The sequence below is a fragment of the Polypterus senegalus genome, chromosome 11 (assembly GCF_016835505.1).
Source record: "Polypterus senegalus isolate Bchr_013 chromosome 11, ASM1683550v1, whole genome shotgun sequence".
In the NCBI taxonomy this organism is placed as follows: Eukaryota; Metazoa; Chordata; class Cladistia; order Polypteriformes; family Polypteridae; genus Polypterus; species Polypterus senegalus.
Window position 1 is genome coordinate 96,238,128 of NC_053164.1, and position 26,265 is coordinate 96,264,392.

Genomic DNA, 26,265 nt, shown 5'->3' on the forward strand with positions numbered 1-26,265 from the left:
GGAAGGCAGCTAAACAGAGCTAACTTCGGTTCATTCTAAAGGGTTGCAGTTCCCAGCTATTTAATTCTTGCTGGTTCGGATGTGTGTGTGAAACGTAATTAACGACCACAATCAACACACAAACACACACAAAACAAAAAGTGCTCCCACGCTTGACTGTTGAAATGAAAAATTTGCCCCCTCCCACACAGGCACACATGGGACTGCACCTACACAAAATGTCTCAATGCCAGTGATCAATGATGATAAAAAAATGAAAATAGCTGCTCAGGATTATGTTATTGCTGAAGGAATGCATTTTCTTAGATTGAAAGTAGGATAAATTACTTCCTTTGGTGAATTCACTTATGTTGCAACTGCCACTGAAAACCGCAGTGCTGTATTAGGAGAAGTTAAGTAAAACGAACATTTTTGATTACAATGCCCAAGTCGACATCATTTACTTTGTAAACGTTTCAGCTAGAAATGACTCAGCTTCTTTGCTGGCATTTGGTAATTTAGAAGGGAGGCATCTGAATGGTCTTTGACCTTGCACCTTAGTTTGTCACTATGATAATACATGTTTTTTATTTCTATGTGTGGGCATCATGATGACACAGTGGTTAGAGCTAATTTCTCAGGGGTGTAGAGAATAAAGCTGAGCTGTTTATGATAAACTTGCATGTTCTTTCGGTGGTTTGGCGAGTTTTCTCCCAGTGGTGTGGTTTCTTAACTTGACCCAAAAGACGAGCATGTTAGGTTAATTGAAACTCCTGTCATAAGTGAATATGAAGGTGTCCAGCTGGACTGGTGTCTCATTCGGCATGATGTCTATTTGCCCTTTGATATTCCATAATATAGTAATTAAAAAATTTTTTTAAAGATGCCTCACAGCACAAATTAACAATTTAGCAAGTATTTGGAGTTCAGCGTCTATGGGTCATTTATCTACAACCCACCAATTTTTTTTCTTTTCAATGTTACCCACTCAATAGTGTACAGCAGAGTGATACCATGAGCTGGGTGTGACACTTAAGTGAAAAGGATTATCGTCAAACCTTTCAACCAGCACAACCTGAAACACTTGTTTTGCTGTCTGTTGTCACTGCATGTCCCACCAACATGCAACACACCACCATTCTCTGGTCCCACAATAAGCTCTTTTTTTGCATTAGCATAACTTATGAATGCTTTGAAATCAATTCAGGTTTTTTTTTTGTGTGGTGCCCCCTGACACCTTATTGATTAGTAAGAACTCTTAAAGGTACTTTTGATGTGCAATCTCAGCACACTGCCTGAATGTTTCATTCTTTAGTGCAGTGTGTTCAGGTGCCATGTAATGTTGGTCATAATGCTGGATTTGTCAAACCTAGCCTGTGTCTCCCTTTCCAGTAACGGACTGTGCATTTCTCAAATAATGTTCAGAAAAGTGTTCAAGTACTGTGCTGCAACAGAACCATGTCACATACAGTAATTGTAAATTGCTCATTTCTCACAGAAGCCACAAACAGACATCCAGTGCATCTTCCAAGTAAACCCATCTATGGATAAGAACATTGTTTTGAATAATTGAACTGATGTTGGATCTTTTTTAGCATCATTTTACACACTGCGGTTGTCATTCAGACATAGTATTGCAAGGCTTGCTAATAGGATGGGAGCCTCGAGTGGAAGACTGACAAGCCGTACAAAAAGGAAAATGGCTGTCATAGACAAAATGCTTCCAGAAAATACAGTTCTAGATTAATTTGTAAAAATAATAAATATTAACAAATGGTTAATAGTGATAGGGATTAATAAGATATTTTAGCTCTGATACAGTCACAAAAGTAATTTTGAAGTTGTATTTAACAAAGGAAAAGTGTATTGATACTGTAGAACCAACACATAAGCAAAAATAAAATCTATTAAACTACAAACTGCTTTGTCAATATTCCTAACTCTGTAGATTTCCTAACATTTTGCTGATGTGGTCTATGGGTCTATCCTGAATTCCCAGCCAACATTCAGTTCTGCAGCATTTAACTTTATACTTTGATTCATGAGAATAGAAGGCAGATGAAATGTGCATACCCTGTATCACTATATCACTACAAATCAAGCTAAGTAAAAAGGAAATCAATAAAAAAAGACAAGATTAAGGGTTTGAGTTAAACTTTTCACCTACTGAATGTATGACTGTTTTGGTATAAGCAAGAAGGTTTAAAATTATACAGACTCTTAACTTACTTGCATGCCATTTACAGATGTCACTGGGGAAACCCCAGGGCAACGAGGAGCACGCACAAGCAGATTGTTTGAGTGCAAACAACACTATCAGCTTTGTTAAAATGGATTAACACCTTACACTTTTTCTTTGTGACTTTACTAGGAAAGATCAGCTCTTGTACACCCAAGAAGAGTATCAACCGTATCACTAGACAGCAGTGTTCAGATCTGGTGAGTGGAGTCCATGAGCCACTGGAGCAATCTCCCTCTGGTACAGGATCTCGCACGCTGGAACGCTACCTCAATGACTCGCTGCATACGTGGTTTCGACAAGAGTTTCTCATGGATTATCATGTTGATGCCAACAAGCTTGTGTGCATGGTGTGTGGCATTGAGTTGCCTTCTCTTCATTTGGAGGATATCAAAAGCCATGTCCTAGACATTCATCCTAACTCCCTAATCTATACAACTGAGGAAAAACGTAGCATTCTGCAGACCTGGGACAGCAGAAGTAAGGAGGGAGAGGGAAGCAGCTTGGTACACAGCAACCAATACAGCAGCAACACAGGTACTTGGATACAGTATGCCTTTTATAATATAGATTATTACAGAGCAATTGGTAGGCACCTGAAGTCATGTGCAGGGCTAAATTGCTCAGAGGTTAGATGACTCCTCTAAAGCACTGACATTCCATTATGCCAACTCACTTCTACCAGTAACGTAACTTTACAAGGGTTTCACAGTTCTTATAAGTGGGTACTCGGTGATGACATGGTTTAAGTCAGGCCACCACCACACATCTCCTTACATGAAGTGGCAGCATGAGTGTTTGCAGATGCCACTCACCTCATTGGTAGCATTGTGCAGGAGAAGAGGAGTGCGTGTGGTGGAATATGAATAGGGAGCCACTGACCATTCTCTGTTCCTCTTAACTAAGGGCCATCCCCAAGAAATGAAGGGATATAGAATAAACAAGTAGAATTAATGTGATGATAAGAGAGCAAAATGATAATCAGGTTCTTTGTAATACAAATTAGACTTGATGAACAGTTTTATAGACAGTAGGGCACAGAAGACTAGAAAACTTTTACTGTAGTTTTAAGGTATTATCTGCAAAATTTTTTTTAGTAAACTTCTAGTTGCTTTTAGAATTGGAGAGACTATCCATGTACAAGAGTTGAAAAAAGGTTAAGTGTAGCATGTTTCATTTTTCATTTGAAGACCAAAGCGTTTTTGCACACACAATATAATTAAAAATTTCAGTGTGTGTAGTGTAGAAAACAACTGTAAAGCAATATGAAGTGGTGTAAGTAGAAATGCAGCTGATATCGTATTTATGCATACCCAAATGTAAAATAAAAATGTAAGTAAATACATTTTAATTTCTTTTTCAGCCTTTTTCTGATTAACTTGATTGGCTATATGTTTGTTTATTGGTATCAGGAGCTACCTTTCCAGCTGACATGGATCGGATTGATAACTTTGATGTCTCCGTAAAATCAGAGCCTGAAACAGAAGATGAAGACTGCCAAGTTAGTACTGTATGTCACAATAACAATTTAACTGCACAAGATCATGGAAATCTTACACTAAGTACTACAAGTTCCAGTCTGAATTCTGAGAAACACAATAAAATTGGCAATAGTGATACATGGGAGCATACCGTTAACATGGCCCACAAACAGTTTCTTGTCTCTGCTAAAGGTCTGGAACACTGTGATCAAGAGAGGTGGCGACTTGATTATTTGGTGGATTACAACTGGAAGACCCAGGGGCTTGTGTGCATGGTATGTTGTGAGACGCTTCCTGATGTCAAAATGAATGTAATCAAAAGGCACATCCATGAGTGTCATCCAGAAACTGCCACACTGGGACTCGCAGAACGAGAGGCAGTGGCAGCAGCATGGAGTAAAGAGTTGCAAACTAAAGCACAGACAAAACTGTCTGATACTATCACAGCTTCTTCAAGCACACTTTCAGGTAAGATGACAGGCAGAACTCTAAGAAGGTCCAATATGTAAGATGCAAAAATTAGGTTGACTCTATTGGTAAAGCTGCTGTGAAAGAAAACATGCAGAATTGCACAAAGGTATAGGTCATAGCAAGGTAAAGATTGTGTTCTCGTTTTTTTTTTCCTTAATTATAGGTATTGTACAACAAGAATATAGCATACACAGACGTAAAATATTGGGTTAAGCTATAGACTAGAGCGGGGCATTAAACTCAATTTAATTGAAGGAAAAAATAACACTACATATAAACAATGCAGGCTGGAATCAGTGGCAGTGAGCTCTGTGTGATTTCATTAGGGCCCTATTATTTTAACAACAAAAAAAAAATGATTTTAACTCAAAAAAGGGCACTATAACCTAACTACACTCACCTAAAGGATTATTAGGAACACCTGTTCAATTTCTCATTAATACAATTATCTAATCAACCAATCACATGGCAGTTGCTTCAATGCATTTAGGGGTGTGGTCCTGGTCAAGACAATCTCCTGAACTCCAAACTGAATGTCAGAATGGGAAAGAAAGGTGATTTAAGCAATTTTGAGCGTGGCATGGTTGTTGGTGCCAGACAAGCCGGTCTGAGTATTTCACAATCTGCTCAGTTACTGGGATTTTCACGCACAACCATTTATAGGGTTTACAAAGAATGGTGTGAAAAGGGAAAAACATCCAGTATGCGGCAGTCCTGTGGGGGAAAATGCCTTGTTGATGCTAGAGGTCAGAGGAGAATGGGCTGACTGATTCAAGCTGATAGAAGAGCAACTTTGACTGAAATAACCACTCGTTACAACCGAGGTATGCAGCAAAGCATTTGTGAAACCACAACACGCACAACCTTGAGGCGGATGGGCTACAACAGCAGAAGACCCCACCGGGTACCACTCATCTCCACTACAAATAGGAAAAAGAGGCTACAATTTGCACGAGCTCACCAAAATTGGACAGTTGAAGACTAGAAAAATGTTGCTTGTTCTGATGAGTCTCGATTTCTGTTGAGACATTCAAATGGTAGAGTCAGAATTTGGCGTAAACAGAATGAGAACATGGATCCATCATGCCTTGTTACCACTGTGCAGGCTGGTGGTGGTGGTGTAATGGTATGGGGGATGTTTTCTTGGCACACTTTAGGCCCCTTAGTGCCAATTGGGCATTGTTTAAATGCCACGGGCTACCTGAGCATTGTTTGTGACCATGTCCATCCCTTCATGACCACCATGTGCCCCATCCTCTGATGGCTACTTCCAGCAGGATAATGCACCATGTCACAAAGCTAGAATCATTTCAAATTGGTTTCTTGAACATGACAATGAGTTCACTGTACTAAAATGGCCCCCACAGTCACCAGATCTCACCCCAATAGAGCATCTTTGGGATGTGGTGAAACGGGAGCTTCGTGCCCTGGATGTGCATCCCACAAATCTCCATCAACTGCAAGATGCTATCCTATCAATATGGGCCAACATTTCTAAAGAATGCTTTCAGCACCTTGTTGAATCAATGCCACGTAGAATTAAGGCAGTTCTGATGGCGAAAGGGGGTCAAACACCGTATTAGTATGGTGTTCCTAATAATCCTTTAGGTGAGTGTATGTAACACATGATTCACATTACTATGGTCTAATGGTTCTCAAACTCAATCCTGGGCCCTCTATGTGGCTGCAGATTTTTGTTGTTTTTTAAATTGTATTCCTAGCCTAATGAAGCACTCTGTTGTGTCCCAGTTTTTATGTTTTGTATCAGTGTAAAAATAATAAAACTAAGTACGTTAATTTTTTTATTAGAATGTACCAAGCAATTATTTATGATACATGGGAATTATTACTTTTTTGCTTTCATTTTCAATAATTTACTAATGAGCATGTTAATGAGGCTTATGCTAAAGTAGTTGCAGATTTTCGGCATCCGATGTTATAAAGAAAAAAAGGTGGGAAGAAAGACGTGCAGCCACATGGAGTCACCAGGACGGAGATTGAGAATTACTGCTTTAGTGAAAGAATTAACCATTGTTTAACATTTAATTGACTGGAATTCTGATCATTCAGCCATCAAAAAATGGTCAGAATGACAGACCACTTTGCCGCTTATATCAGTAAAATGAATACAGTAAATGTGAAATTCTATCATCATTACAATATTTAAATTAAATTTTAAACTTTATCAATTAAACACTTGTCTTGGCTATGCTGCTTACACTGGATTAGTAGGCATTACTTTTAGTTAAAACATAAAATATCAATAAACAATTTAGAAAAGTGTTATTTTATTTATAGATCCATTTATTAAATTAATTGCAGTGATTATTTTATTTTTTTTATTTTTGGAATATAATATGAGAAAAAAACTAATTGAGGCAGATCATAACTTTATGATAACACATGGATTATATTAGATTTTGCATTTGAAGTCGGCATCATCAAGAGACTAAGGAAATTAAACAAATATCCATAAAATATTCTTGCACATTGAAACAATCAGTTAATATTAGCATCTGAAACAGTGTGTAAACATAAATAAACACTTGCATTGATTTGTTTTAACCATTGATTGTACTACAGTTTTTACTGTTTAGATATACCTTTTATGTATTTTGCACATGATTTGTTTTACATTTTACTAATTAGTCATTCCTAATTCTTGAGGTGCAGTTATAAATATGAATTTTACTTACACAGTACTTGTTTCTTGCCAGTCTTATACTATAAGAAACATTTGGTAAGAGTAAAGGGCTGTCTCGTGTTTTACGTCATCACCACCACTACAAGTAATAGACACAGCTTTTATTTCTGTATATCCATTTGACACATCACTTATCAGATGCTCACAGTTGAAAAATGGGAAAAAAACACCTGCTTTCTCTAAGTACTGTTGTCTTTCCCTCTTTCCGTGTTTCATTTTTCATTTTTTTGATGCACAGTGATGTTTCATGTTATACTTCCTATGACATTAGTTAAAATACTTTTCTAAACAACAGTGTACAGCAGAGCAAACTTGACAGATCCCATAGCAGAACAATAGCTTTGTAAGCTTTGTAGTGACAGCTTTCTGTCCATGTATTTATCTATATGAGACTGTGACATCTTTCTCATTATGGTAAAACACTATTGTTCTTAATGGCAGTGACTCTTAATGTGTCACCTCATTTTCTTTTTTTTCTGCTGGGTCATTAGGAGCAGATACTATTCTAAATAAGGTTTAGTAGCTGTGATGAACTATTCTGTGCAAATAAATGACACTGAAGATGCATTTTAATGACAAGTGTAGATGTAACACCAATACAACAGATATGAAATGTTTACAGGGTGTTTCTGAGAAAACCATCCCATCATTGCGGGCTGTATGTAACATGTTTTCAATACAGATGACATAGGCCATGAGCCTTCAGTTTGAACCTACAGCAATAACACGTCTTGTATTTGGAACAACATTTTGGCACATTGACAATGTACTGTGCATCAATGATCAAAATAAAAAAAATAAACATGCACTTTGTGTGTGTGTTAAGAAATTATCACTGGCATACATTGCAGTATTCAGCAAAAACAAAATATTTTAGGCAGACCACTCAGCCTTACAGATTCTTTGTACAATTGGTATGCTGTAGCATTATGGTCCAATTCTCACCTTTTTATTGTATGAACATGAAAACCGTCAACTGCATGCCCGATCTTGCTCTTCTCCCATGGTTTACTTAGAAATTGAATGCACTGCTGCTTGGTGCAAGTATCCTTTTAGTAAACAAAGATATGAACGGAACCAAGATGCAAAAACAGATATGCTGAATCTTCAACTTTGTAAACCATTACAATGCGGAGACATGTGTAACCAGGCTCACTTACTCTGGGCTAATTAAGAGAGGAAAGTTTACTAAGCACAATAGCTTTCAGCTGTAGGAGCAGAACCTGAATCTTAGGAAAAAATATGCGAAAAGAACAGGAAGCACTTTTAGTAGATTTTATTTTCATATTCACTATTGGATTTTCTTGCCACACTAGTATCCATAGTTATTCATCTACATCAATTTTGTGGATTAAATTTTCAACGCAGCAATCATCATCAATTTGAAATACAGTTCTCAGTTAGGAAACCATATTAAAGTCATTTCTGACAGTATATCGTTATTTTTGTTTACAAGCCAGGCACCTTTTTCCAATGCAATGGACAAAATCAGGACATATTCTAGTTGTTTAACCCATATTATTTAGAATTGAGTATAAGATTGGTTAAGACAATTGCTCAGAGTCACAAAGTTAGATGACAGAGAGAAGAGTATTGAATGTGAAGGTCTTCACCAAATTAGTGGCACACTAATTTCTCAACTTACAAAGAGTTAATTTGAGTAGGTAACATGTAGGTTGCTTCACATCATTCATTGGGCTTTTTAAATTTGTGAAATGTGCTTGTTTGCTATCATACTGTTAAAATCAAACTTGTCTAGATTATTTCCAGCTTAGAAGGGCTTCATGACATTACAGTCCACCTCTCTATAAGGAGAGAAAAATATCGTCCTTGGATCCAGAAGTCACAATCATTAGCCAACTCAGTTTAACTTTGTGGATCACTCATATATCTCTTATCCCACAAACATTTTTGTTTGAGTCTATAAATGCCCATTTATTCCATTACTACTCCCTTAATATCCCTGGGATATTGGTCCACATTTTTAGGAGCGTACTTCTGTCTTTTCCAAGTGGCTATTTGTCTATCTGTTTCTTCAAATCTTTCTACTCATACTCCCCTCTCAACTTGTGTCTTACTACTTCTAGACTTTTCTAGTCCTGCTCTTACTCTTCCAGAGTAGAGGATCCTCTCTCTTGGCACCATTAATGCTAAGGTCACATTGGCCTTTAGCTGGAAAGTGTTTCATTCTCACCCTTTCTCTCTTGTCTGTCTCTCTTCTTTGACTCTTGGAAATCCTTTTCATAATCTGATACTCTTGGAGCTCTCTAGGCTGCAGATTTCTGCCATCTTTGTCTGGTTGTTATGATTTGTCAGGGACATAGTACAAATAAATATACAGTACATTTACTAATTTTAAGTATTTGTTATATTACAGTATATGGAATGTAGATTAGGTTTATATTGGCCTGGTACTAACTGATATGCCAAAATCTCTGAAATACATTGGTAAATGCTGAAATAAATACATTAATTCATTTACGCACCAGCTCACTCTGTAGGCTAAGTGATGTTCACCCTCGGCTCCCATGATTTCTGTTCTTCATTCATACTGCTTGATCACCATTACATTTTCAGAGTTGGTTTGTAATTAGACTTTATTTATGTATATTGTAGCATTTGGTTTGTTTCTTGACCATGAAAGTATGCTTAAGTTTCTACAATAATCAATCAGATTAAGTCATTCAGTTTCAACTTTACAGGAAGACTGAAGAATGCAATGATGATGCGGCTTTCTGTGCACAACACTGTCAGTATAATGAGTGGGAGCTCCTGCAGTAGAGAAGATCGCTGAGCAGCTGTGCTTGTGCCAGGGCTCTTGTCAAGGAGCTTCTCGGGTTCAATTGTTATAAGATTTTTTGTAATCGCCTCGCTAAATTAAAACAAATTGACAGAACAGCAGAAGGAAGTGAATCTTAAAATGTAGATTGTGGGCAGTGGAGCAGTTGTGACTTTAAATAACAGGGTTAACCTGTTCAATACCCTGCTCATACTCACTGTGTGATAATGAGTTAATCTTAACCTAATTGTGCTCCACTTATTCAAATAATATACTGCATGTAAACAATTATACAATGTCCCTCTTCATGTAAATTGCCTTGACATGGTGCATGGTGTTCACTATGGAAAGGTACAATATAAAATAAAACTGTTGTTTGTTTATTCATGTGACTATACTGAGGAACTAATTTCTTCTTTAAATTGATTTGATACACCATCTGTACCTAAGTGTGCCTGCCTGCCTGATTATTACTGAAAAATTCAACCTGTGTGTTTATAGTATTAGTAGACTTGTTTTCTGAAAATATAAATCATTTTCAATTGTTAATGGTTGTTTAGATGGTCATAGAATTGAAATTCAGGCAACACATTGTTCAGGTTGCTTGTATTTGAGTCATTCTGGATGTTTTACACTATCCATTTTACTCTTATTCTGCTCTAAATACAAATGTCATTCTTAATGAACATATAAAAAAACATTCCATGACGTTGTGCATCAAAGATGAGAATTTTTACATTTATTGTAATGTTAATCTATTCTTCTTCAAATGCAAGATTCAGATACTTAACTCAGGTACAGTATGTAATTATTTCTAATGTCAGTGAATTTATACATTTCCTCAAAAGGCTTTTTCCATGACAGAAATATGTAGTGCTGGGGTCAATAGACGTAAGTCTATCACAACACAAACTAACACACATACCCAAACTCCTTTACTCAAGGCCAAAGTAAAGTCCTTGCAGCTTTTGGCACAAGACAGGAAGTAACCCTGGACTGGGCACACACACATACATTGTGCCAGTTTGTCAATGGTATGTGCGAGGACGTCCAGAATACCTAGAAGGCCAGGCTAAGCAGTTCAGAGTTGTGACAGCAGTGCAAATCAAACTATTCATCCATTTACAGACACTTCTTATGTTGTTACAGTATCTATGCAGCATTGAACACAAGACGGGAGCCATTCCACATGGAAAACCTTTCATACCAAGAAGCACTCAAACATACATAAACATGCTCACACATGCAGGGCTGGCATAGTGTTGTCAGTCAGTTTATTATAAACATCTTTGGACTGCAAAAGGACTGGGTCAGAATTCAAACCCACATTTCTGGACTTATGATGCAGTAGAACTAACTACATCCGCATCACTCAGCTGATTCATTTACTATGAACATTTACGCATTTATGCATCCAAACACCTCATTTGTACTGTTACAGCTTCTGGGGATACTAGCTGGCTTTTAAAGCAATTGATCACAGCCACTGGGCCACAGTGAACCAGCAGATGAATGTTAATTTATATTTACTCATTACTGAAGACTGCTTTCTCTATAGTATTCTTACTTATCATTGCACTGGACATTGGGGATGTGTTGCATGTTGGCCAGACACACAAGTTAGAATTCACTGTGTACAGTGGTGTGAAAAACTATTTGCCCCCTTCCTGATTTCTTATTCTTTTGCATGTTTGTCACACAAAATGTTTCTGATCATCATCAAACACATTTAACCATTAGTCAAATATAACACAAGTAAACACAAAATGCAGTTTTTAAATGATGGTTTTATTATTTAGGGGAAAAAAAATCCAAACCTACATGGCCCTGTGTGAAAAAGTAATTGCCCCCTGAACCTAATAACTGGTTGGGCCACCCTTAGCAGCAATAACTGCAATCAAGCGTTTGTGATAACTTGCAATGAGTCTTTTACAGCGCTCTGGAGGAATTTTGGCCCACTCATCTTTGCAGAATTGTTGTAATTCAGCTTTATTTGAGGGTTTTCTAGCATGAACCGCCTTTTTAAGGTCATGCCATAGCATCTCAATTGGATTCAGGTCAGGACTTTGACTAGGCCACTCCAAAGTCTTCATTTTGTTTTTCTTCAGCCATTCAGAGGTGGATTTGCTGGTGTGTTTTGGGTCATTGTCCTGTTGCAGCACCCAAGATCGCTTCAGCTTGAGTTGACGAACAGATGGCCGGACATTCTCCTTCAGGATTTTTTGGTAGACAGTAGAATTCATGGTTCCATCTATCACAGCAAGCCTTCCAGGTCCTGAAGCAGCAAAACAACCCCAGACCATCACACTACCACCACCATATTTTACTGTTGGTATGATGTTCTTTTTCTGAAATGCTGTGTTCCTTTTACGCCAGATGTAACAGGACATTTGCCTTCCAAAAAGTTCAACTTTTGTCTCATCAGTCCACAAGGTATTTTCCCAAAAGTCTTGGCAATCATTGAGATGTTTCTTAGCAAAATTGAGACGAGCCCTAATGTTCTTTTGCTTAACAGTGGTTCGCGTCTTGAAATCTGCCATGCAGGCCGTTTTTGCCCAGTCTCTTTCTTATGGTGGAGTCATGAACACTGACCTTAATTGAGGCAAGTGAGGCCTACAGTTCTTTAGATGTTTTTGTTTGTATTTGTAGATAATGGCTCTCACTGTGGTTCGCTGGAGTCCCAAGGCTTTAGAAATGGCTTTATAACCTTTACCAGACTGATAGATCTCAATTACTTCTGTTCTCATTTGTTCCTGAATTTCTTTGGATCTTGGCATGATGTCTAGCTTTTGAGGTGCTTTTGGTCTACTTCTCTGTGTCAGGCAGCTCCTATTTAAGTGATTTCTTGATTGAAACAGGTGTGGCAGTAATCAGGCCTGGGGGTGGCTACGGAAATTGAACTCAGGTGTGATACACCACAGGTTATTTTTTAACAAGGGGGCAATTACTTTTCACACAGGGCCATGTAGGTTTGGATTTTTTCTCCTAAATAATAAAAACCATCATTTAAAAACTGCATTTTGTGTTTACTTGTGTTATATTTGACTAATGGTTAAATGTGTTTGATGATCAGAAACATTTTGTGTGACAAACAAGCAAAAGAATAAGAAATCAGGAAGGGGGCAAATAGTTTTTCACACCACTGTACATGTGACAGTAATACTACAACTACTACTACTACTACATAGTCAAAGGGATATGGAGTCCATGCCATCATTATAGAACACAAAATTAGAACCTGGAAAATATATAAACAGAGTTGCATATGTTGTACTTTTATTGTTGTAGTAAAGCATATTAATAAACAGTTAAAACTAACATCTGTGAAGTCAAAGTGCAAATAATGTTTAGCTTCATTTCTCACCCTGAGAGTGTTAGAACAGGTGTGGCTTTAATGCATTAATTTAGAAATCTGGCAATCAAGGAATATTTTTAAAACATCACCTCTTAAATCCAATGCTTTTTCATTCCATTCATTTACTGATTCAACTTACATGTTTTTCAGTGACTCAGAAATACATTGTTAGTTGCAATAATTTAATATACAGCACAAGTATGTAAATTAAAGTCATCCATATTCTCATTGTCCATACCCCAAATTTCCCCAATCACATCACATTTCATCAAAATGGTTTGATACCCAGTTGGGATACAGTAATTGTGTTTGTACGTTTATTTCAAATGTGTTCTCAAGTGCTCACTTTTTGTCTTATTAAACCCTTTTTCTCCTTAGAAATGAACAGATTGCTCATGTAGTTCCATATTAAAAAAAAACACAAACTGCAACTTGCCACTTGAGATGAAGTAACTACAGCTTGTGCTGATGATGCTTTCCCCCTGGAGTGTGGGCATAGGTTGATGAAAATGTTTGGAAGTGCTCATACAACCCACAACACCACAAATAGATTTGTATGTTGCCTTCTGATGAGGGACTGAACACACTGAGTGTATTAAAGTTTGGAAAAGTTCCCACTGCACTCTGAAATGCGTCTTGTAAAAGAAAGTGTTTTTTGCCAATTTGAAATAGAGGTGTGAGTGTGGTCAAAGTGTGACTGGCAAAACTCGCTTGCTCTGGCAGCGTTATTTATGAGACTTTTTTTGTTTAAAAGCTCTTAACATTAATCAAAGACATAGCATCTACAGTTATAGCCCCATGTTTATCATCTGAAAGCCTTATACTCTTGCTGTTTTCTGGACAGCTTTTTAAATATAAATGAAAAAGAGAATGGCTGAAAACTAAACAGCAGGTATATTAAGTAATTACAAAAATGAAACTAACAATATAGGGTAATTAATAAAAAGTGACAATGTAGCATTACAGTAATATTGGAATGATTTAAATACATCAGTGGTTCTCAAACTGTGAGGCGGGCCCCGCTAGGGGGCACGAAGTAACAAAAAGGGGGGCGCAAAGATGTAAAAAAGAGAAAACAAGAATCAAAAATATGAAAAATACATCTATTGAAACCAAAACAAATGAACTTAAACTACATTCTGATACTAGAAAAATAAATACAGAGTTTGATAAATTTCGATAAAAGTTAAGTAGGTATAATAAAATATGCATCTATGATATATCATTAATTAAAAAAGAATAAATTGGTATTAGTGGGCTCCTTTCAAAAAAACATTAGTGGGGCACGATTAAAACTGTAATGAACACTCGGGTCGCAAATACTTAAAGGTTGAGAAACGTTGAAATACATTATCTTCCCAAAAATACTTGCCATGCCTTTTTGTTATGCATGGCAAGAACTTATTGTGTTTTCTTGCATAGTAAACACTAAAAATCTATTTTTGCTTGGATGCTGCAAGCTGTGCAAAGTGCAAAAGTTACTTTGTAAATGCATATTTTGTCAATTTTATTCAAACCATGCAAGGAGAGAATTTCATTTTTGACAAAGGTTGAGATATCAGTATAAGACTGAGTAACAATAAGATGTGAACATTATAGGTTATGTCATGCGTAAGTAATGAATTAATCTGTTTACATTTGATAATTAAAATATAAATAGTGCTTAATCATGCATGCATATATTCTAAAACCTGCTGAATCCACTTTAGGTTTGTACAGTATAATGCATAATCAATATAAAAAATCAGAATGCCATATGAGCCAGTAACTATTACATATGCCTTCATGTATAAAAGCTCACCCCAATGAGTTTTGTAATCACACTCTTCAGATCACATTTATCATGAAAAAGTGTCTGTGCCTTTTCATACATTATTTCAGAGTTCCTAATAAAAGGCTTTGTTGCTTTTCACAAAAAAGATCAGATGTTTACTATTACTTACATCAGCAGATCCTAATTTGGGATCCTGAGGTGGTTTGTCATGTGGTGATTGCAGCAACACACTGTATCAGTGCATGCTCCCAACTTCCAACTTACATCGGAATCAGCCCTAAAATAGGTTTGGCTTTAATTACAGCAATTACATTTTCCATTACTATACTTGCAATTACAAATGGCATCATAGTCATTTACATATTTTAAATATAATGCATAGGTCCTTTTACAGCTTCTGTCACATTTTATTGTAGTACTGTTATATGCTCCATTGTCCTCAAAAACATGAGTGCCCTAAACTTGTTTTTATAGATTCATTTTTAGCTCTGAAATAGTGTTATTAGTAAATAAGCACATTCTTATAGATAGCAGTGGTGTGTCATTGTTTACTAAGGCATGCATTATCCTTTCCAACAGCAAGAATAAACAGTGAGAAGATACAAGGTGAACCAGGTGCTCCCTGCCTGGAGTTAGCACGTTCACCCCATCTGAGTTTCCTCTGGGTGCTCTGGCCTCCTTCTACAGTCTAAAGATGAGCATTTCACAATTGGCATTGTTAGCTTATCCCTATTCTCTATGTGTGTTTGCACCTTGCAATGGAATGGCACCAGTCCAGGTGTTGCTCTGCCTTGCACATAATGTTTCCTGGGATAGGCTTCAACTTCCCCATGTCCCTGTCTTGCATAAGCGGGATAAGAAACTGGATAGATGGATGGAAATGATAATACAATGAGGCCAGTAAGCCTCCACATCACAGCCTATTTTACTCTCTTACAGTCAGCCTGGTAGAAATTTGTAAGTTATTCAGGTGTCTTTAAATGAAGTAAATAAATTCCATTATGTATTAACAATTCCCACACTCCTTTACATAGTGTACAGTGTATTTATTTCTAAAATAAAAAGAGAATGGATATATGGGATTAAGCCTTCTGGTTATACTTTAAAAGTGTGTAAGTGCTGGGTTCATGAGCAGTTGGTTAAAGATACAAATATAGGATTCAATGCATGTTCTGCTAGGTGGGCTTTCTATATTGTATTCTTTCTATCCAAGCATATCAACCCCGGCCCCTTTCCTACCTTTTTCTTTCTTCCCATTTGTCCACATGACCAACTGCAACACAGAAAATGTTTCTGTGATAGTAAAGCACGCTGCAGTAATAGAACACTGAGTGTTCAAGACTTTTAAACAACATAGAACTGTTAACTTAAGAATTTGTAATTATTAAGTCTAAATTATTTAAATGAATTTAAAATATACAGTGTCTATAAAATGTAATATTATAAATGTTTTATTGCATTTCATCATGAAAATATTCTCGCAATATAAATCTCACTATTCCAAATGTTCAGAGAGCTATCAAAATTTGAATTTAATGTATTATGTGTGGCTGCCCATTGCTATGGTTAGGGCAAGTGGATGTCCAATTAAAAAGTACATAGGAAACAACGACTTAAGTTGGCTAGCAAGTAGATTACAAAGGATTTAACGTGCCATTTTAGTTACATTTGGGTTTGAGAAACACTCTTAATTGAACGATCGATCAAATGATTGAGCTTACGATATTCTTAGTGTTACAATGCTTTCAGGACATGCACCCTCGTATGAATGAGTAGCTAACTGCAGACTCATCAGAAATCAGTTAACATCAAAGAAGAGGACAGCAAAAATACCAGTTAACAGCATCCCTCCTAAGAAATTCATTTGGATTTCTAGCAAACTGAACTCACTTAATCTTTGTTTTTGATGCTTTTCCAGTGCCTATACTGGCAGCAGGAGAATCATGGCAGGGATGCCCACTGTAAATGGATTCTGCTCAGGGCTGGACACTCCAACAACACCCTAGCTATGCAGACACTGGGACCAGACACATGAAGGGCTGTTATGTTGATTGTTCATCACCCAAAGGGATCTTTAATTTCTAAACTTAATTTTCTGAAATTTCTCTCTTCAGAATTTACTAAATATAAAATACTGTATGTATCTCAGGTCTCATGGCCTCATTTACTCAAGATAATTTCTCTTGAAAGGGGTCTCCTTGGGATACTGTTAAAGATGGATATTTCATAATTAATTTTAATGATGTTCAAAAATGAGGACACCTGAAACATTGGACCAAGTACATCTGTCCCAGTTTTCCTAAGGGATAGTTCTGTTACTTAATCCAGTTTAGGTAGGGGTAAAGGGAATTGGGTAGCCTTGGCACAATTGGACACAAGTCAAGAGCAACTCTGGATGGGGTACCAGCTAGTTATACAGCCAGCTCACGCACACACTGACATGGGGCTATTTAAGCAAAACATGCATTCAGTATAATATGCATGCCTTTACGATGTGAAGGACAAACCCATTCAAAGATGGCAAACAACATGCAAGCTCCTTACAGACAATATATAGGCACTGGACTCTTAGGAGGCCAGATTGATGAGACAGAAGAGTTAACTTGTGCTAGCATGTCAACCAAAAAAGGCCAACTCATAAAATTTATTGCGGAATGGACTTAACACAAAGCAGCTCATTTTGTCATCATTGTAGAATAACTATTATTTTTCTCACTTTTAACTTGCCATAATTGTAGATTCATTATATCCATAGGGAAACTGTTCGGATCAAGATTCTCATTTCCTTTTCAGACTATGTATAGTGTTTATTTATTATTAGCTTCTAATCCATCTCATTTGCTATGCCCCTACTAAACCTGACTCGGCAGCTTTGTTAATCACAATACACTGTGTTAAAACAATTACCTGTATATTTCCTATTCACAGCCGATTAATAAATGACTTCACTGCACACTGAAAGCACATACAAATTACATAGTTTAACTTTTGAACTCTCAATATATTTGAATATGATTGGCAGTAATGGCATTTTTTTTCTTGAAAATCAATGTTAGTATAGTAGTAAAGCAGAAAATTAAGTACTAATATCCATCCATCCATCCATTACTCAAACCACTATATCCTAACTACAGGGTCACCGGGGTCTTCTGGAGCCAACACTGGGCACAAGGCAGGAAACAAACCCCGGGGAGGACGCCAGCCCACCGCAGAAGTAATAATATAGTAAGGTTAACTGGTGTTACAGCAAAAACCAGCATTAGAATTATGTAAGCATTCTGTAATCTTAAATACATATTCAATGTCTGTATATTTAAAATTATGGAAGAAAATAAGCCACATTATTTTAATTTCAGAAAAGAAGGTCTTTAATAGTATTCTGATCCACAACAGTTCTGAATGCCATCATTAACTTTCCCTCTGAGAATGCAATCATAAAACATTGTTCCACAGATACGAAAAAAGAACCTAGAGACCAAAAATAATACCCTATTTAACAATCAGAACACACATTTCTAAGTTTACATATAGTGCATACAGTATATGCCCTTTTTGATTGCCTCTGTTATTTAAAATTTTTAACACTGAATGCTTACAGAAATTTATAATCTTTAGTTAAATGTCAAATGAGTGAACTAATAAGATTTGTTTTAATTTACATATCTAATCTGATTAGCAAAGTTGTTTAACATCAGCTGACACAATGTGAAAAAGTAGTTGCCCCTAGTTAAATCATCCAAATTAAAGGAATAATAAGAGTTTGCTCATTGAACAGACCTGCTCAACATAAATTTCCCATACTTAAGTCATTATAATGAAAGTCAAGTTGCCACTAGCACAAGCATATGATGTTTTTGTTTTAAAAGTTTTCCTTCTACACTAGCATTTTGAGATAGTTTTCTAAAAGTTTGTCGTTCACTCTGAAACACTTAAATCTTTTGTATGGGGCAAACGTGGTTTATCAGCCAGGATCACTGTTTGTTTACAGAGTACAATAAATGCAAAGTAAGTCAAAGTTCCAAAAGAACAAGGAACAAACAAAACAGACTTCTTTGTGTGGACAGATAAAGTCCAACTTCTTTTAAAGGTTACAAACATGTATAGACCGAGAGCTCTGCCAAAATAAATACAACTAAATATTTAAGTGTTTCAAGTGCCTGTGGGCTGATTCAGAGAAGTTATTGAAGGACTATGTCCAAAGTAAAGATGAGATCACAGAGAAGAAAACTGAAATCAGTGCCTGATCTCATGATAATCATATGGTACATGCGACATAGCATTTTTATATGTATTTACTTTGGAGAGATTTTCCAAAACAATGTGGTTTCAAGTGTGGATGGCAAGCCAAAATGATGGAAAAAAAATTATGAATTTTCAAATTTGTCTGTGTTAGTATAAGCAAGGTCTAAGACTCTAGGAATCCAGTAAACCACAATGAGAGTTATAATCTGTAAATAAGTAATGCTTGGAACAATAGTCAGTATTTCTAAGAGTGGGCAACCTGTTAAAATTACTCCAAGGGCACAGTATAAAAGCACCAAGAAAATCACAAAGGATCCTAAAAAACATCCAATGTACTGCCTAATTCTTTTGCCTCAGCAGTGATCAGTGTCCATTTCTCCACAATCAGAAAGAGACTGGCTTTAGTGGAGTGTAGCAAGGAAGAAACCACTACTAACCAAGAAAAACATAAATGCGTATCTCTTGTTTGTCAGGATGCAACTGGATGATTCACAAAAGGTTTTGCAGACAGTAAGACTAAATTTTTAGATGACATGGTTCCCATTATGTCTGTTGTAAAGCAAACCTGACATTCCATGAGAAGAATATATATCACCAGCATTCAAACGTGGTGGTAGTGCTAGCAAGAGGGTGTGCAATGCTCTTCTGCCTCAGGACCTGGATAATTTACCATAATTAAAGGAATTCTGTTCTGTATCAGAAATTATTTAAGGAGTATGTCCAGTCATTCATTCGTGAGCTGAAACTGAACTACAGGGTGAGGCAGAAAGGATGGACTTTTTTTACAAAATCACAAAATTGTTATTTTTTTCTTACAAAGAAATTTATTGAAAGATTTGAGTTCATATTGAAATAGCATTTGACAATTTGTAGGGATGAAAATGCAGGTCTAAATGCAAAATACATCATACTGAACGATTACTGAGGCCAAGTTCAGAAGAATGCTACCAAGCAGATCGACTTGGACTGCGCAGCTGGGCTAGTCATACGCTTTCCACATTTTCAGGGGTACGTGTCGTTCGTCTAGCCCCAGCGGTCTTTTGTTCATTAGTGTACCTCGTGTACGAAGTTCTTTAACCCAACGTAGGATAGTGTTACAATCAGGAACAGCTTTATTTCTGTGGATATTGAAATGGCAATGAAACTCACGCTGAACTAAGATAATAGATTGGTTGTTCTTGACAAAACAGTCGTACGCAAAAACACGGTGTTCTATCGTCCATGGCTTCAATTAAAAAGAAAATTAAAAAATGCTAAGACTTCGCGAACCTAGCGCCACCTACCGCACGTCTGTCACTCCACCTAGTGGTGAGTTCTAGCCATTTCAAAGACGTCCGTCCTTTCTGCCTCACCCTGTTTATTTATATGAAGCAACACAATGGTCACAAAGACAAAGGCAAGTCCATATTAGAATGACTGAAAGCTAAATTCAAGAAATTAAGGTTAGGTAGTGGCATATTCAATGTCCAAACCTAAACCCAACAGAGTTGTGAGGCAGGACCTGAAATGAGCAGTTCATGTTCAAATCCCTACAAATGAGTTTGAATTTAAACAATTCTACAAGGAAGAGTAGGCTAAAACTCCTACACAGCAATGTGGAAGACTGATATTGAATTTTAGGAAGCAACTATTTGCAGTAATAAAAAAAAAGTTGCATAACTATTATTAAGTATAAGGAGTAATTACTGTTTTACACAGTGCCAGTTGGTGTTACCTGTTCACCAAATTACCCTTTACCTGATATTTGACCTTGACTGAAAACTTTCAATATCAAAAATTTACAATAGTACAGAAAATCTGAAAGGGCTACACACTTTCTCAATAGCATTGAACTGTACTCCACTGGGCCCTTGAGCAAGGTCCTTAACTATTGTTCTGTCCTGGGTATGATGTTAACCAGCATCCAAACTTGCATGCAGGTCCTTCAACTTGAAGAGAAAACACGGGAATTGGTAGCAGGATTGGCACTCCAGCCACTGTAAAAACCTCACACTGTTCCATTCCATTCTAACTAGTGTGGTGCTGATGTGTGAACTGTTGCACGACTGCACTCTGGTCCTAAATTGTTATCCTGAGGTGGTTTGTCTTGTGGTGGGTGTGGCAACGCGCTGTATCAGTGCATGTTCCGAACTTCTTTTCCTCTCTCACCTGCCTGTGATGCAGCTCAGTTAGAGATGACTAGTGGATACAATAGTTTTACTATTAATTTTAAGAATGTTGTTCATGTGAAGATTCCCAAGCCAACATATAATGCAAAACTAACAATTCAATAAAAGAGTGACATTGTCACTTTGTCTGCTTCAAGGCAATTCAGATTCCTTTTAGGAACAGCTGCCTTTTTTTACTAGAATATAAAATTAAATTACAAAATTACAATTTCCCAGATGTCTGCTTATTGAATTACTTTCTTTGTTAAGTCAGGCACATATAGACAGTTCTTCTAGACATTTAACAAGCTGCAACCCAGTTTTGACCTTAGTTAGGGAAAAAAAAAAAAAAACGGACTTTACTGTCCGTAATCTTTTTAGGGAACAGTTTAGAGAAAAGTCACATGAGATTAGATTGTTGGTGATCCCCTATATTACACTGTTAAGTGTGTTAATGGATTTTGTATAAGTGCGCCCTCCAAAACTGGTAGCAAATGGTTCTCAGCACAGGGTAAGGCTGAGGTTTCAAGTCTTGAATATGATTATTGCATCTTAACGGCATGGTGGCGCAGTGGGTAACACTGCTGCCTCGCAGTTGGGAGGCCCGGGTTCTCTTCCCGGGTCCTCCCTTCATGGAGTCTGCATGTTCTCCCCGTGTCTCTGTGGGTTTCCTCCGGGTACTCCGGTTTCCTCCCACAGTCCATAGACATGCAGGTTAGGTGCATTGGAGATCCTAAATTGTGCTTGATGTGTGTGTGTGCGTGCCCTGCCCAGGGTTTGTTTCCTGCTGGGATTAGCTCCAGCAGACCCCCATGACCCTGTAGTTAGGATATAGCGGGTTGGATAATGGGTGGATGGGTAACTCTTTTTCTGGTATGATGCACTGATTATATTTATAATTCAAATATTCCCAATGTAGCTGTATGTGTTTATTTTGTTATACTATAATAAGCAAATAATACATTTAAAAAGCAAGTAATACATGCATTACAATATATTTAGGTAATATTTAGTATGTTTCCATTCTGTAACAGTGGGATTAACAGAATGCCTGTTGTCTAAAAAAAGTATTTTACACCTCTAAATGTTTTTATGTGAATAGCAGTAAGAATGCAAAACCTTAAATACTGAAATTAATTCATGCCAACAACTGATTTAATAATGTGCTAGTGGTGATGTGCTTTATAGACAAGTTTTAAAATTACTTTATCAGTATTTTATATTGAGTTACTTGCACAATTAAACTTTCTTCTACCATACATTAAGCATTTGTAAGTTCTGTTTTGGAATAAACTGTGAATTTTTCATTGCCTCTCATAGGAAAAATGCTACTGATTCCACAGTAGAATCATAGTTTATGGAAGGAACTGCATATTGCATTTAAACTTTCAGATGGTATCATATACAGGGTGGGCCATTTATATGGATACACCTTAATAAAATGGTAATGGTTGGTGATATTAACTTCCTGTTTGTGGCACATTAGTATATGTTAGGGGGAAACCTTTTCAAGATGGGTGGTGACCATGGTGGCCATTTTGAAGTCGGCCATTTTGGATCCAACTTTTGTTTTTTCAATAGGAAGAGGGTCATGTGACACATCAAACTTATTGGGAATTTCACAAGAAAAACAATGGTGTGCTTGTATTTTGAGGTGCTCATATTAGATATTGTAAAACAAAGTCTATCAGAATTATAGTACTCATTCATAGATCGCATGGACTATATTCAATATTCATGATTACATTTTGTAGCTTTTTATCTGATTCAGCTTACATATATATATATATATATATATATATATATATATATATATATATATATAGTGCTTTTCAAATGTTCCTAAATTATGAAAATGTAGTATTCATAATGTTGTGAAAACTGACACTTTTAGTAAATATTTTGCACAACCTCTGATAGGGGCTTTTGATAGGTTTTGCCAGATTGTTAAAGGAGCAACTCATTATCACAATCATACATTGGATTGAATTATGTAGTATTGACATTCAACATTGAGGAACTGATCCACCAAGTACAATTATCTCTGATAACAGCTTACTTACAGTTTACTTGTTTCTGCCCTCACCAGTTCAATCACAAATTAAATCAAGAATGAGATGGATGGATGGATAGTAGAATGTCTAATTTTAAAAATTACTGTACATCATAATTTGTGAATAATGTGAGAACTATACAGATCATCTGACATAAGATTCTGTAAAAGAAGCTTTAGATACAGCGGACCTTCTCAAAACAAAAGTGACTAGTGACCCTGTGTTAGGATATACAGTAGCGGTTTGAAAAATGACTGACTGACAGATCTTTATGATTAAAATAATCAATTAGGTGCTTGCTGCTTTATTAAATAAATAATTCATCACAAAATAATCACTTTTTTTGCAATCTCTTTGATTAAACAGAAGAGAAGAAAACAGTGCCTCCATATTAGCTGCTAAACTCTGAAAGAGTGATTTCTTGCCTTAGAATTGAAGAGTGACATTGAGTGACTGGATCCATTAAAACTTTAAACATTATAGCTTGATGTTCAGCAGCTGCCATTTTGGACTTACCTTGTATTTATGATCTCCAGGTTTTTGCTTATATCTTGCTTAATATCCATGTGGTGAAAATTCCTTGTATCTCAAAATGGTTTTAATTAAGCTTTATCTGAATATTTCTCAACAGATTAAATAACCCACTACATTATCCTTTTCCTTTGAAATTTACAGCACACTTGTTATATTAAAAGTTGTAGTATTCTGTTGTCATATACAGTATATGCTCAATCAAATATTTCCAGTTCATCTTATCTTGTATGCATATATTTGCAGATCCTCAAATGCCTGCTACTCGGCTGGAAGCATCATCAAAAACTACAGCAGAGAGGAACAACACAGAGTCTGTTGAAGATGAAGATAGTTTAGTGACTAGAGTATCAGGATTTGATGACAACCAGCAGCCCTCCGACAACCCAACATTAAAGGCAACACAGAAGCGAAATCATTATCCAGGCAAGGATCAGCGTCGCAACTATCAGGTACGCTGGCGGCTAGAGTATCTGATGGACTACGATTGCCGTCGGCATGGGTTGATCTGTATGGTATGTGGAGGTGCATTAGCCACTCTGAAAGTCAGCACCATAAAAAGACACATCCAGCAGATGCACCCACACTCTCAACAACTGAGCACAGAGGAGCGCCACCATATCATGCTCACTTATAGCCAGACTGCTGTTCACAACATCCACTCCAGTGACTGCTTCATCACAGAGAATTTCCCGGACCTATCCAGCAGCAAACTTTCCCAAGCACTGTGACAAATGTCAAACTGTAGCCCATACTCAGCACAGAACGGTCACTTTAAATGGTTACCTTTCATCGTATTCACAAGTTTGTCCTGGATTTAAGGGCAAAAGTGGATGCATCAGAAAATTATATGTGTAAACAGTGCCTTCCAGTGGTATTCAGGCATTTCATTTGGTATCTCATTTTACAGAATTGTGAAATGCATCACGTCATTCTCAGACTAGTATAATATATGGTCAATGTAAAAGATAAAATGAGGAAAAGCAAAAATATACAGCCATCTATTTTCTGAAAACTCTTTTTCCAATCCAGGTTCAGTGGCATGCATGAACTTCCATCCATGAGTTCGGCCACCTGCAGGCTCTTTTCAGTAAATCCATTGAAACCACCGATTTCTTGAAGCTTGGGTATTTGCTTATAGACAAGAATTTTGTCACCTTGCCAGAGATTCTAAACAAGGGATCTTTTACTAAGACATTTCATATTCTTAAGCCATGACAATGAAGCTTTGAATTTTTGCCTTTTTAAATCTTCAGCAAACATAATGCAGGTTTTTTGTAGTGTCTATTTTGGTTTTTAGCTTAATATGCTACCCAGTCCCTGCTTGGCAGAAGCCACTGCATAGCATGATGGTTCAATCACCAAACATGACAGTAGAGATAACGAAGACTAGGTGATCTGCCGTAGTGATGGGCGATTCGAAAATGATTCATTCTTTGTGAACAACTCTTTTCAGTGAATCATGGGAATCAAGTCACAAGCATGAACAAATCGATTCAGTAGTACATAATAGTAGTACATGCATGATGCCATCAGCTTCTTTTGTTTAGATGTTTAAAGCACATGTGCATGTACGCCCTATAATTCATGATTCTTGTTTTTTTACTTAGGATTCCTTCTATTTAGAGCTAATTCATTATCAGTGAAGGAGAACTCTGTCATTAATCATTCACTTGTTCATCGTACAAGTAAAATACAGTAACAATCCATTTAGAATGCTTTGTTTGTTTTGTACAATTCATTATTGGAATTGTTTTAAACAGAATATTAAATATATATATATATATATATATATATATATATATATATATATATATATATATATATATATATAATACTATATAATATTATACATTCAACAAACTACTCACACAAAACCAAACCATATAAAAATATCAGGGATCCCCTGATCGATCAGCCACAGATATGTATCAGCCAATTTTCACTAAAAAAAAACTTGATCAGTGAATGGTAAAAAGGCTAATCACCAAAAGTGATATTTTCAGCCCCTGCATTTCTACTTTTATGGTAATTTAGTTGATTTGCTCCTTTACGCAAAGGTATTACAGTAGTTGAGCCATCTCTGTGCATTTTTTTCCTTTTGCAGCAAACGTCCTGCAGTGTAAACAAAAAGCAGTGAGTGGACAATGAATGAGACATGATTTGTATATTAGTCTTTATGTTAAAGAAAGTGGAGTAATAAACTGAAAAATCAAGCAATCAGAGAAGTCATCCTGTTCAGCTAGACAAAACAGCAAGAAAAGCTACTTTAAGGAATTCTGACCTTTATTTTGTCCTTTAAATTAAAACAGACACTGCTTGAGTTTGGACAGCGTCTTTGTTTAAAATGCAGCAGCTTATATTTTTAATCGGAAAAAGGTACAGAAAAATTTGAAATTGCTGCTTAATAAACAATAGGCTTTGTTTAAATATTTGTACAGTGTGTACTGTATTTGTCTTGGGAAGAAACAAGTACTACATAATTAAAATCGTAATCCATATGTTATAA

General features: G+C 36.5%; 1 protein-coding gene across 3 annotated transcripts in view; it reads left to right on the forward strand.

Annotated features, from left to right (window-relative positions):
- The window catches only part of si:dkey-106g10.7 (uncharacterized protein C11orf95), a 58,013-nt gene extending 32,531 nt beyond the window's left edge, over positions 1-25,482 (forward strand). For 2 of the 3 annotated variants that reach the window (XM_039769311.1, XM_039769313.1), the window contains exons 3-5: positions 2,351-2,755; positions 3,631-4,167; positions 24,003-25,482. In XM_039769311.1, coding sequence (XP_039625245.1) covers positions 2,351-2,755; positions 3,631-4,167; positions 24,003-24,487 — 1,427 coding nt within the window. In that variant the 3' untranslated portion in view covers positions 24,488-25,482. Of the gene's footprint in view, positions 1-2,350; positions 2,756-3,630; positions 4,168-9,576; positions 9,949-24,002 lie in introns of those variants that run through there. The other variant, XM_039769314.1, reaches the window with a different exon arrangement.
- The last annotated feature ends 783 nt before the right edge of the window (positions 25,483-26,265 follow it).